The sequence below is a fragment of the Rhinolophus ferrumequinum genome, chromosome 16 (genome assembly GCF_004115265.2).
Source record: "Rhinolophus ferrumequinum isolate MPI-CBG mRhiFer1 chromosome 16, mRhiFer1_v1.p, whole genome shotgun sequence".
In the NCBI taxonomy this organism is placed as follows: Eukaryota; Metazoa; Chordata; class Mammalia; order Chiroptera; family Rhinolophidae; genus Rhinolophus; species Rhinolophus ferrumequinum.
This window is the reverse complement of record NC_046299.1, coordinates 13026345-13040991: the sequence shown is the minus strand read 5'-3', so window position 1 is coordinate 13040991 and position 14647 is coordinate 13026345. Positions and strand designations below refer to the sequence as shown.

Below are 14647 nucleotides of genomic sequence, written 5' to 3'. Positions count from 1 at the left end.
AAGGGAACTATTACCATGTACACTTGGTGTGGTATTGCACGGTCCTTCCTCTTGGGCCCCAGAATTGTAAATAAAGCAATGCTGGATTTCAAAAACGGCTCACGTCTAGAAATCGAGCAATAAATTGTGACTTTTTCTTGCAGCATCTACCATCAGACTCCTGATCATTCATCCTTGACTTCTGATGACATCAATTAGGTAGCATCTTTGTTGGCTGCGTCTAGGGATGCTGTGTTCTGTTAAGCATCCCTGTAATTCTCAATGGGTCAGTCCCCTTGACTGACACTCCAACCTCGTTGCTCGTTACAGTAATTGACCTGTACTTAGATTGGATTCTGACGGCTAAGTGTCACTTGTTGGCTTCTGGTGTCCTATTATTTACATCATTGAGCTCAGTTCTATTACAGTTTGTCCTACCATCCGTGTTGGCCTCTCGGTCTTAGTGATGCTTGAGTTCCTCTCACCGTCACCTTCTTCATGGCTTTGGGAGCTCTGGCCCTTTCCATAGATTTAATGACCTGCTGGGTTTTCTGACATTATATCCGCTTAAAAATGCTTACATTGCTGGACTTTGAATCCCTGCCTTTACTCTTTGCTATGGCAGTTCTGGCATTTTGACCTAACTTAGCATGCGCTGTGTTTTCCCGTGTTCCTAGGTGTCTTCTTTTTTTTTAGCGTTGTTGAGATATAATTGACAAGTAAAATTATAAGACGTTTAAAGTGTACATCGTGAAGATTTGATATATGTAGACATTGTAAAAGGATTCCCCCATCTCGTTAATTAATACGTGTATCACCTCCCATGTTTATTTATTTATGTATTTTAATCAATTAATTAATTAATTATTTTTTTGGTAACAACACTTAAGTTTTATGCTCTGAGCAAATTTCAATTATACAATACAGTGTTATCAACTGTAGTCACCATGTTATACATTAAATCCTCAGACCTTCTTCATTTTATGGCTGAAAGTTTGTACTCGTTTACCAACCCCTTTACATTTCCCCCACCCCCAGTCCCTGGCAATCACTTTTCTACCTTTAGTTTCTATGAATTTGACTTTTTGTTTTAGATTTCACATATAAGTAATACCATCTTAGTCTTTTTGTGTGGCTTGTTTCACTTAGCATAATGCCATAAAGGTCCATCCATGTTGTTTAAGTAATAAGATTTCTTTCCTTCTCATGGCTAAATAATATTTGAGTGTGTGTGTGTGTGTGTGTGTGTGTGTGTGTGTGTGTGTGTGTGTGTCACATCTTTATCCTTGACAGGCACTTAGGTTGTTTTCACATTTTGGCCATTGTGGGTAGTGCGGTAATGAACATGGAAGTGTAGTATCTCTTTGAGATCCTGTTTCATTTCCTTTGGTTATATACTCGAAGGTGGGATTATGGGATCATATGGTACTTTTATTTTATTTTTTTTGAGGAACCTCTATACTGTTTTCCAAATTGACTATACCAATTTATATTCCCAAGAACAGGGCAAAGGGTTCCCTTTTCTCCCTGTCCTCACCAACACTTGTCACTTTTTTGTTTTTTGATAATGGCCATTCTAGCAGGTATGAAGTGACATCTCCTTGTGGTTTTGATTTGCATTTCCCCAATAATTAGTGACGTTGAGTATCTTTCATGTACCTGGTAACCTTGTAGATGTATTCTTTGGGAAAATGTCTATTCAGTTCCTCTGCTCATTTTTTAAATCAGATTGTTTGTTTTTTATTGCTATTGAATTGTATGAATTCTTTATACATTTCGGATATTGACCCCTTATCAGATACATGATTTTCAAATATTTTCTCCCATTCCATAGCTTGCCGTTTCATTTTGTTGATGATTTCCTTTTCTGTGCATGAGAATCATCTTAATACTGAGTCACATAATCTCCTGGGTTTCTTGTTACGGCATAGATCCTCCATCTTGGGCGTGTGCTTTTAAATCAATAAACTCTTTCTAAGCCAATGTAAGGTTCTGGCTCCTTCAGCACCTAGTTCCAGTATACGCCTCCAACGTCTGCCAATACATGCTGTCTACTAGGTCTGACGGACCCTTTCGGGTATAGTCCTTCTCCTTCTAGTAGCTCCATTTTATACCTGGCTGAGTTATTCTAAGCCAAATTGTAGGACCAGTGGCCAATAGGGAAGGTATACACAGATTCTGAGCTGGGGCACATCTTCCTGGAGAGAAGCCTCTGTGTTGTGTTCCAGCAAGGCTGAGTACTGTCTCTTAGTAGGATGGACCATTTCTCCATTCTCAGATGACTCATGAAAATGTGGGAAATCAAAATTTGGAGAGATTTTTCAGGGGCAACAACTCAGATGTCCCCATTCTATGTGTGAAGGTCTCATTCTCTTCCCGTCAGGGCATTGGCTTTGGAATAGCAGATGTTCTTTAATTTGCAGACCTATAATTGGCAGCCTCTATATATGACACTAGGTGGCCTCTGGCTTTCTCAGCCTTTCATTATTTTTTTCTAGTGCTCAGTAGGGCTAAGCAGTAGACAGGCAATTCCACTGTATTAGTAGTTACCATTTCCCTCACACTTTTCAAACATCTGATACTTCACATCTGCTAGAGTACTCACTAAGTTTTAACACTTGATGGCCGCCTTATGTCATCAGTGGTTTAAGTTTTAACAATTAACGCCACCTCGTGCCAGGGTTTCTCTGTGCTCCACCCACCACAAATAATGGGTTTTTAATGGCTGGCCTGGCCGTGTATGATCCAGTTCCCAAACTTTATCTTGTTTCTTGTTTTCTTGTCCCACTCCGAGCACCAACTATAATATTATGGATACTCTGGGAAGCAGATTCTGAGATAGAGTTTAGTGTTTATGTTGTTCATTGGGGTACCCTTATGATAAGGCCTTTGGAAGAGGTGGAGGGAGGAAGCAGGATTGGAAAAGGGAGAAACTGAATTGTAATGCTGGTCAGAGTACCTTAGTCGACCCCACAAGGAGATCTGGAGATAAAATTGTCGGTCAGGATTGCCCTCTGTTGGGCTGAAATGGCAGGGGCTTTAAAAGCCCACATTGGTCAGCCATTGCATGTGGTCATCTTGGAAAGACGTGTCCTTGGGTGAAGTGGCCTCTGCCACTAGGCAATTCCTGATGATCCCTTGAGCAATGATCTCGGAGCACATGTCTACCACAAATCTCCAAACTTCAGAGGATTAAGAGTAATGAAGTTTACTTTTCACTCGTGATACACGTCTAGTGTTGGTTGGAAGGGCAGATTTGTTCATTTTCATCACTTAGGGATGCAGGCTGAAATTGCCTTTTCCTTCATTGGTAATTAAATGGTTCCATCCAGAGATGGAAGTGTCACTATTGCTTACATTGCGTTGACGGAAACAAGTCATATTGTCATGTCCAGCTTCTAGGGAGTGTGGGAGTATAATTTTACCATGGGCCTGAGGAAGAGAATTGGAATATTTGTTGAACAACAACAATGTCTACCACACTATTGTACGTAATTATTTTTAAACTTTTAGTCGAATTGAAGGTAATGTCCTTCACCTCCTAGCACCACATAGGTTAAAAGGCAAAGAACTCCTAGCAGTAGAATTGTATTATTATTTGTCCGAATTAATTGCTTGTATGTATAATTAAATTTTTATTACTGTACTGTAATATTTCTCTTCTGCAGAGACTTGTGTACTTTAAAAAATACTATTTTTTTATTTTCCTGATGTTAATGTTTATATCAAAAAGAATAGTTTGGTGTAGTGGGGCAGCGTACTATAGTAGTTAATACAATCTAGTTTTGACTACAGACTTTGCCATTTAATGACTTTAAGGAACTCAAGCTAATCTCTACAGACTGTTTTCATATATATATATATGTATATATATATATATGTGTGTGTGTGTGTGTGTGTGTGTATATATATATATATATATATATATATATATGTATGTATATAAAACACGGTGACAAAAATATTTACTCCTTACAGTTGTTTTGAGAAATAGTACATAGCATTGATAAGCAATTAGCATATTATTTTTATTAGGTAAAAGTCATGACCACCTATATTAGGAAACTATCTACTTTAAAAAGATTATAAAAGGTTTTATGAATTTTTCAGTTAATTTTATATAGTGTTATAATAATAATTTTTAAAACATTTAACAATTTGAAGCAGACTGTGCCTTTCATTTTTTTGAGCTCCCATAGCACTCTTTGTATATCTCTCTTAATAATGATCACATTCTATTGTTATTCCTTGAGGGCAGAAACTCAGTCTTACTTAATTTATATTCATGATGTCATTGTGTCATTGGATCTTCATTACATCTCAGTTGAATTACTTAAATATTGATGATCTTTTTCCTACGTCTTACCTAAATCTATTAAATTTCATCTGTTTTCCTCCTATTAGTTGAGAACAGTTGAAGGATTCTTAGTTTCCCTTTTTAGATTGAAACAACCAAGTAAATTAGTGTTTTATTCTTTGTCCTTTTTTTTTAAGACATGGTATTATGAAAACAATATGGCTTGAAGAACATTCAGAAGATAACTCCCTGATCTTTAGCATGGTTACTAAGCTGAGATGTTCAGATATGCACCACGTATTATCTTAATAGAAAGAAACTCACTAAAATGCACAAAATCTGAAGCCAAATAAATGCTTTTGAGTTTTGAGCCTTGCTCATTTATGTTAGCTGTGTGATTTGAGCAGTAAGTATGTGGTCTAATCCATCAAATCCCACTATTTCACGATCTTGGACCAGCTCCCAGTACTCTCTTTCTTTGGGAGTTGAATTGGAGTTGCTTATCTCTCATGTACTTTTTTCCAAATTGGAGTTATTAAGTATTCTGAAAACGGGGGTGCTTGTTGGCCTGAAGACAGAAAGTTCGATTATAACAATTAGCCATTAAATCCCCATATGTTCTTCCTCAGCTTGTGCAGATGAGTATATGCCCTTCTTCTACTCCGCTGGAAGACAAAGTTTTACTTTCTGCAGTTACTCTTTGACCTAGGTATTTTATGCTCAGAACATGGCAGAGGGTGTAAGTACTATTTTGGAAGCAGTGGGGTTACGTTAACGTATACATAAGAATGAAACATCTAGCTCTTTTCTTCCACTTAGGTCCAGAATGTTGTTAGTCAGAGATATGGGGGAAAAAAATGCTTTTTCTTTTTTTCATTTGTATCTACTTGAGAGAATGGATGGTAACTAAACTGATTGTGGTAATCTCTTCACAATATATGTAAGTCAAATCATTATGATATAATCAATAATGTTGTAAAAATTATGTAGGCTGCCAGATGGGTAACTGGACTTATCAGGGGGATCACTTCATAGACTGTGTAGTTGCCTGACCACTGCGCTGTACACCTGAGGCTGACGTAGAATAATATTGAATGTCAACTATAATTATATATAGTTGTGTGTGTATATATATATATATGTATATATGTATATATATATACATATATATATATTTATTCATGGGATGCAAAGTACAGCATAGGGAATATAGTCAACGGTATTGTAACAGCTATATACTATGTCAGGGGTAGTAGACTTGGGGGGGTATCACTTTGTGAGGATGTACATGACTAATCTTATGTTGTTTTGGACACCTGAAACGAATATAAAAAATAATAAAATTAAAAAAAATCATTATGCTTTGTACCATAAACTTATACAATGCCACATGTCAGTGATATCTCAATAAAACTGGGGAAAAAAGAGAAAGTTAAAAAAAGAAAAGAATTTGGAGTCAACATGTCTTACCCAAGTACAAAATTTCCAATCAGTTTTGTTGTGCCATTTCCACTGTTTACAGGTCACACCTGTACGTTACATTCCTGTGACTTATTTATTATATAACTGGAAGTTTGTTGTCCCTCTTAATCCCCTTCACTTATTTCACTCATCCTCCTATGCTCTGGCAACCATCAGTTCGTTCACTATGTCTATGAGTGTGTTTCTGTTTCGTTTTGTTTATTCATTTGAGTTTTTAATTTCACATATAAGTGACAGCATTTAGTATTTATCTTTCTCTGTCTGATTTATTTCATTTACCATAATATCCTCTAGGTCCATCCAGTTGTCACAAATAGCAAGCTCTTATTTTTAATGGTTTAGTAATATTCCATTACATATATATATATATATATATATATATATATATATATATATATATATATATATCTCACATCTTCTTTATCCATTCATCATCTATCATTGGACACATAGGTTGCTTCTGTATCTTGGCTATTGTAAATAATGCTGAGTGAACACAGGGGTGCATATAACTTTTCAAATTAGTGTTTTCATTTTCTTTGGATAAATACCCAAAAGTGGAATAGCTGCATCATATGGGTAGTTACATTTTTAATTTTTTGAGGAACTTCCATACTGTTTTCCATAGTGGCTGCACCAATTTACGTCCCCACCAAGAATGTACATGGGTTCTCTTTTCTCCACATCTTTGCCAACACTTGTTATTTGTTGTCTTTTTGATAATAGTCATTCTGACAGGTGTGAGGTGGTATCTCTTTGTGGTTTTGATTCACATTTCCCTGATGATTAGTGATATAGAGCATTTTTTCATGTGTCTGTTTTCCATCTGTATATCTTTATTGGAAAAATGTCTATTCAGATCCTCTGTCCATTTTAATTGAGTTGTTTGTTGTTTTCATATTGACTTGAATGAGTTCTTTATATACTTTCAATATTGACTCCTTATCAGATGTATCATTTACAAGTATCTCCTCCCATTTAATAGGTTACCTTTTTGTTTTGTTGGTTTCCTTCTGTATTCAAAACCTTTTTAGTTTTACCATGTTTCCCCCAAAATAAGACAAGGTTTTATATTAATTTTTGCACCTAAAAACGCATTAGGGCTTATGTTCAGGGGATGTTATCCTGAAAAATCATGCTAAGGCTTATTTTTTGGTTAGGTCTTAGTTTCGGGGAAACACAGTATGTAGTCCCATTTATCTATTTATACTTATGTTGCCCTTGGCTGAGGAAATAGATTCAAAAAAATATTGCTAAGACCCATGTCAAAGAGTTTACTGACTATCTTTTTTTTCTAGGAGTTATGCTTTCAGGTCTTACATTTAAGTGTTCAATTCATTTTGAATTAATTTTTGTATACATTGTAAGAAAATAGTCCAATTTCATTCTTTTGTACATAGCTGTGCACTTTTCCTAACTTCGTTTATTGAAGAGACTTCCCCCCATTGTGTATTCTTGACTTCCTTGTCATAAATTAATTGACCATATAGGTGTGGGCTTATTTCTGGGTTCTTTATTCTGTCCCATTGATCTGTTTTTGTGCCTGTTTTTGTGCCAGTCCATACTGTTTTGATTACTGTAGCCTTGTAGTATAGTTTGATATCAGGGAGTGCGGTACTTCCAGCTTTGGTCTTCTTTCGCAAGATTGCTTTAGCTATTCAGAGTCTCTTCTGGTTCCACACTTATATTTTATTTTGATGATTCTGTTTTTAGACATTTCTTCACTGAATATTACATATTCTATTTAATTTTGTATGAGTCTATGTAAAGTTTGATTTAGTGATTTAACTTTCTAATAGCTTTGCCTAATACATGACATTCATATATTTTGCTATGTAAACCTTGATTTATTTAATTAAGATATGCCATTGAAGTCATTCTCCAATATAAAATATACCTAATTTATTTTCTTTCATTTCCTTTATTCTTATACACTTAAATTTGTTTGTGGGAATTTTAGGCAGAAATTGTTTTTATTTAAGGAATAATGCTAGTTGAATTATAGTACTGAACTGTAGGTCATGAAAAATTAATGAAAAGCTTCCGATTGTTCAGTATTGCATCTTTAATTTGGCCTGTTTTATAGTATTTGTCTTAATTTTTTCTTTTATTTCATTTTCTGTTTTGCTGTTTTCTTTTTCTAGCTTGTGATGAATGGAAAATATTACCAAAACCAAATCTTCATAGAGATGTCAACAGATTTGGCCACTCTGCAGTTGTCATTAATGGGTAAAAGAAATAACATTTATCAGTTTTACTATCTGCATATTCTGTTATTATGTTAAAAATTATTGTTTGTACTTAATGGGATTGGATTTTATGCATCCCTACTCTACTGTGGAATACCTTTTGGTTTGTTAATCATATCCTTCATTCTTTTTTGTTTAAATATATTTAAAGGGTAAGGGAGTAGTCAAAGGAAAGGTGCTGAGATAAAACTTTAGATACTTTTTAAAAAGTCATCCTATCCACATTCGTTTTTCCAGAGATTAAACTGAAGTGATGGAAAGGCTAGCCCCATGTTTATATAAAGAAGAACAAGGAAAGTGAGAAGAATTATATTTCATTTTAATTCTGTCAATAACTAAATGCAAGATTTTTGACAAGTCTCTTAACCTCTCTGTACTTTAATATCCTTAAATCCATTGGGGATTTGGACTGTGTGATCATTAAGTTACTTCCCACCTTTAAGTTAACATGATTTTTCTATTTCTATAGCAAAAAATTGGTAATGTGGAGTCAAGTGACAAAAAAATATGCTGGCTCTTTAACTTAAAATGTGAACATGTTTATAAGTTCATTTTATTACCATTTTATTCTAGTTATGTAAAAAAATCTCCAATATGATAGTAAAAGCAGATAGAACGTAACTATAGTGAAGCTGTGTAACTGAAATCAATTGGCTTTCAGAATAGTGCTAAATGAAATTCAGAGTGTAAACTTATAACCTCTAGGCTTTTCTGTTGAAAAATTGTTTGGTTGATTTTTCTTTTACTTCTCTTAAATAGTAAAAGGTATTATTGAAGCATTTTCTGATCTTTTCCATTTATTATATTAATAATTACACTGTTTTGAGGCATGTCAAATTTTTTTGGCACTGGTAGTATTAATTAATTCAGTAATTGTCTGGGCTTTTCTGTTCAAATTGAAATTTTGAAAATATTTTGATTATTGTACTCTTTAAAAATTTTATAAGGGGATAATAAAACACTATAAGAAGAATTTGTATCTAATTTCTAATTCTATGTCTGTTTTCAAAAATTATAATTTTAAATAGCAGTTCTAAAGTATATCTTATAATCCACGTATAGCTATTATCTATTTCTAAAAAAATTTGTTTCCTACCTTGATAAAATAATATAAAATATATATTTAAATTTTTTAAAAATGAATACATTAGACAGAGACTTCTCTTAATATTGTTTCTTAAAATTCTTGTTTTGTTTTCCACTAGGTCCATGTATATATTTGGAGGATTTTCTAGTGTACTCCTTAATGATATCCTTGTATACAAGCCTCCAAATTGCAAGGCTTTCAGAAATGAAGAAGTTTGTAAAAATGCTGGTCCAGGAATAAAATGTATTTGGAATAAAAATTACTGTGAATCTTGGGAATCTGGGAATATGAATAATATTCTTAGAGCAAAGTGCCCACCTAAAACAGGTAAAAGTTGTTTTTTCTTTTCCCTCTATCTGGTACAAACCTCTTCTTGGCTAGAAGTAGAAATGCATTCTGCTCATAAGAATTACCTTAGTAGCTTTCAGAAATTAAAAATTCATAATCCTTTAATTAGGATTCTAGTGTTTGAACGAGGCAGCAATTAATATTTAATATTCTTACTAGCTATTTTTCAGTTTTTTTGAAAAAAATCGGTATGTAATAGTACCTGTCAAAATTTTATACATAACATGGTCGTGTATATGGGTTGCTTTCCTATGTAAGTAAAAAATGTTTTTAAGTGATCCTTTCTAGAAATAATGTGTGATTCAAAGAAATAAAATGAAGTGAGTTATTCTGCCTTTGGTAGTTTCTTTTCTTCCTGAATTATTGCCAAATCAGACCACGAAGTTAAAACTTTTTCTATAATTTTGATGACTAATGTTCTATTTACTATTTCTTAGGAAATAGTAAATAAATACATCAAACTTATGAAAAATTACTAGTAAATATTTATTTATGAACGGATTAGCAGGATAAAAATTGTTCAGTTTTCTGTAAATGCGTGGGCATTTGTACATGTTCAGTGCCACAATTAACAAATAGATTTTCAAGTTTTGCTAATCAAAGTAACTCAGATGTCTCTAAATATCCTTTATGAAGAATGATAAACAATAAGTATTTGTTATAATGTTTTCTTTTAGATGTACAGTAATATATTTTGTTCACTAAATTCTGTGAAGCTTTTCCCCTTTCCAAGTGTACATTTTAAATGGCTGTAGCATCCCGGTAGATTCAGTAATAAAGATGAGGGTAAGAGGTATCTAAATTCTGTAAACAACGAAACAACAAAGTGACTTCATATTGAAGAACTTATTTTGATATGGATGGTCATATTTATGGTTTAAAAATTTCTTAGTGATTCTTAAACAGATGTTAAAAAATGTGTGAATCAAGAAGTGTGACATTTTCTTTTTCATCCTGATGTGTTTCTATCTTGCATTTGTATTATAGCTGCTTCTGATGACAGATGTTACAGATACGCAGATTGTGCCAGCTGTACTGCCAATACAAATGGGTGCCAATGGTGTGATGACAAGAAATGCATTTCAGCAAATAGTAACTGCAGTATGGTTAGTACTTCTGGGTAAATGGTGATGTAGTTAGCATTGCTGCTCTGTAATCATTATCATTTATTAACACTGTAAAAAATAGCACTTAGCACATCAAGACATTTAGAAAATATGTAGAGAATCAATCACTCAGTTCTTGGTATGTTGTTAATTCCGTCTGTAGATTGTTACTCAAATTTGTCAGTGTAGAATCCATTTTGAATCCCGTAACTTTTACTTCTTTTCACGATGAGACTGGGAAAATTGTTACAAAACAGATTTTTAAATAAGTATATAAGTATAAACACTGTCTTCTGTGCTGACGGAAATAGGATCATACAGTAAGTATTGGAATCATTTCCTGGGGACGCTTGTCAGACACGCATCAATAGTGGCATGGTCTAGTGTTTTGTTTATATACTTTGTGTTGCTTTAACCTAAGGTATTGACAGTGGCGGTTTCCTTTTTATCTGTCTTGAGATCAGTGGTTCTCAACAAGAGGCAGTTTTGTACCCCAAGGGACATTTGGTGATGTATGTAGACGTTTTTGGTTGTGATGACTGTGAGGCTGCTGCTGGCATCTCGTAGGTAGAGGCCGGGGATGCTGCGACACATCCTGCAGTGTGCCCTCTCACAAGAAATAATTATCTGGCTCAAGATGTCAATAGTGATGACATTGAGAAACCCTACTGTAGGTAGACTATGGAAGAAATTGTAAAATTAATATTTATGGTAGATGAAAATGGATTAAAAGCAGTAAAAAATTTAAGTGGGTAGTAAAAAAAATCCCATGCTTTTTTAGAAGATGTCAACAAATTGAAAGAAAATATTAAAAAGTGTTCAAAATGTATTTAATACGATTACGTTTTCGGTTTTGGGGGCTATAGCTTAAATAAATAAATAATGTACATACAGATTTTCAACTAAGTATAACATACATGACTTTTTCTGACTTTTGTTAATCAGAAGTATCCATTGTTTTTCAAGACAGCAGGCAGAGAGGTGAAAGGTAAAGAAGAGGGAGTTTGAAAACTAAGTAAAAAACTTGCATTGTATCATCTAAAAATTTTGTCTAGTAACCAATCATATTTCAAAATGTTAAGTTTTATGATTCTATGCTAAAATAATATTCAAAACTTAAAATGGAGGAAAATGTTCAGTTATTGACTCATCAGATTGAACCATTTTGCTTTCATACATACTATGTTGGTATATAGTTTCCAGTGGTATAAGTTGCTTTAATAATAATGTATACTTCAATTTTATTTGTTTTAATGTTACTATGACATTACTCTTCTTTGAAAATTTGAATTGCCTTTTTATACTTGCATTAATATTCATCTAATGAGAGTTAAAGTAACTAATGTGGAAATCGGAGTGGAGGAAGTGAAATGAAGCATGGGAGGAATAAGGGACTAAAACAGAGAATGTTATTAGATAAAAATTGAAAGCCGATTTTATTTAAAGCTTTATTGGCTAACCCGGAGTTCATTTGTGTTTAGACACTTAAACTGAGTGAAAATACACATATCTAAAAAATTGTTATATAAATTTCTATCAAGTACTCAGTTTATAAAGTGGTTTTTATTTTGCTTTATATTTTATTTTTGATAATGATGTGTTAAAAAGGAAAGCAGTGGGTGAGATAGTATAAGTGAGCAGATGGTACTCACTTGTAATTTAGACTTTGATTTAATGTGTCTTTTAGACAGTTTTATCACAATGTCTGGTAATTAAGCTAAACCAAATGCTAATGGGTACAGAAAGGTCTATGAGATTTTAGTGTAAATGATGTCCTTTGATACCCTATTTCATTATTTAGTTATATTTACTGCAAGTTGCATATTTTGTGCTCTAATAGCTCAAATAACCTGCTTACTTCTCACAGATTTTCATTTTAAATTTACATCTAAATATGTTAGAGTGAAGATTAGTGGAGTAATGGTTAGTCTTCATAGTCTGTTTACTACTGTACATCTGGTTCATTAGGCCAAAAAATGCGAGCCATGTTTCAGAATAACAGTCAGCTTTCTTCCATAATTAATTAAATTGGCCCTGTGTGTAACTGAAATATAGTTTCATCTATTATACTGGTTCAGTACCAATAGATAACTATCCTGTTCTTAATGAATAGCGGTATAGTTATTTGGATGATGGCTTGAATGATACCATTGTTATTTCAAGGGCTGGCGTTAAGCTGTCATTCTTTCTCTCATTCTAAGATGTTGTTTAGCCATTCTCTTGTTTTTATAGGTTATTCTATTTGTCGGATGATTCAAGTAAATTTGCTTCTCTTCAGTTAGCTGCAAATGTTTGGAACTGTACTCTAATGATCATATAGAATAATATTAACACTTATGTGTTGTATGAAAGCAAAAAGCTATGAATCAGAAAAAATAGCAATAAGAAAGTTAATATGTTTCTAATGAAAATGTGATGGTTCAATAAGAGGCACAAAGTAATCTGAGATATAAAAAAGTTCATCTTTTGTGATTTTCTAGGATGAATAAAGAGAAACAGTATCTATGTACTTTTAATCTGTTACCTGGTATTGTAATTTGCTTTAAAGAATTAACGTTTGTGGAATGGAGATGACGGCAATGTATTTTATGTAGGAAGGTATAGTAGGTTATAAATAAATATTTGGTGAGTGACATTTAACGTATCTAAGAAGATAAAAATTGCTTCAACTATTCTTACATGTGGAATAGTTATAACTAAATTTTAACTGTTTATTGACTGAAAAGAAATATTTAACTCCCTTATATGAGAAAGCCTGAGGTAAGCATTTCTACCTATAGAGGGAAAAAAAGTTGAAATGAGGCGCAGAATACAGCACTAAGTCCTTATGGAATTTTTTCAAACAAGAGTCACAGGAAGAACTGAACCAAGAATTTTAGTGTCTGATTTTCACGAGGCAGGTTTTATCATAGATATTGATAATATTATGTGAAATATCTGAACCTTAGTGTATGTAGGGAACTACCACCGAAGTCCCTCTATTGCCTGTTTTTTATCCCCTTTTTGACCTTTACTTCTGAGTGCTGGAATTAGTTTTGAACTATGATTACATCGGGTTGTTGGATTGATCAAAATGTAATTTTGGCAGGTTGTTTATAGCCTAGATAAAGGCAATGGGACAAATACATGCAGGAGAAACATCAATTAACCAAAACCATTATTTAGTTTCTGTGGAAATAAAATTAATCTGAGTTATTGGGAAAATGATTTATCATTTTAGATTGTATTAGATTTTGATAAAGCGTCTCTTTAATTTTTATCACTTATTATTTCTACTTCATTCCCAGGGACTTGCATGATAGTTTTATTATGACTAAAATTATTTCATGTGATCATTAAGAGAATTGACTTTGTGCATTAGCTTTTTTTATTGAATTGGAAGCCTGTTACAAAATTTAGTAGAAAAGGTTTTCTTTAGATAGTTTCTGTTTCAAATGGTGTAATTTGCCATTTTTTTTCTGATAAGGACAACATTCTAATTCCAAGAACTGTAGTTTAAAGAAATGAATAAAGAGATTCTGATTCTCTCAGAATCAAAAGATGTACAATTGGATTTGGGGTTCGAAATCTGTATTTTAAAATTCACCAGTGATATATACGTACACTGAAGTTTAAGAATCATTGCTGTACAAAGGTGAAAAATAACATGTTTTATGTTTTAACTTTTTAGTCTGTAAAAAACTACACCAAATGTCATGTGAGAAATGAGCAGATTTGTAACAAACTTACCAGCTGTAAAAGCTGTTCACTAAACTTGAATTGCCAGTGGGATCAGCGACAACAAGAATGCCAGGCTTTACCAGGTAACAATTTCAATTTGGTGAATTAGTTTTATAGTCCACAGATGCATACAATTATAGTAAAGGGCGTTTAGTAAGAACATTTCATTTTATAAAATTTAATCAACAGCAAATAAACAATAATGCTGAAATTATAATAGTGTTGTTTCTACAAGAAAAGTTGGTGTTTGCTTCCAATTCTCTTAAGATGTTCAAAGTTTTTGTATTATACTGTTGACTTGATCAGAATCCTTTTCAATTTTACAAAAGTAGATCTTAACCTAGTAAATAAATAGCACTCAGACTGATAGCCAGATTGA

The 14647-nt window shown here is 33.1% G+C and overlaps 1 protein-coding gene across 1 annotated transcript in view; it reads left to right on the top strand.

Annotated features, from left to right (window-relative positions):
• Positions 1-14647, top strand: part of ATRNL1 (attractin like 1) — a 573257-nt gene that overhangs the window by 99331 nt on the left and 459279 nt on the right. Inside the window, exons 11-14 of the mRNA XM_033131140.1 lie at positions 7903-7987; positions 9213-9421; positions 10430-10548; positions 14219-14351. Of these exons, the coding sequence (XP_032987031.1) occupies positions 7903-7987; positions 9213-9421; positions 10430-10548; positions 14219-14351 (546 nt within the window). The remainder of the gene's footprint in view (positions 1-7902; positions 7988-9212; positions 9422-10429; positions 10549-14218; positions 14352-14647) is intronic.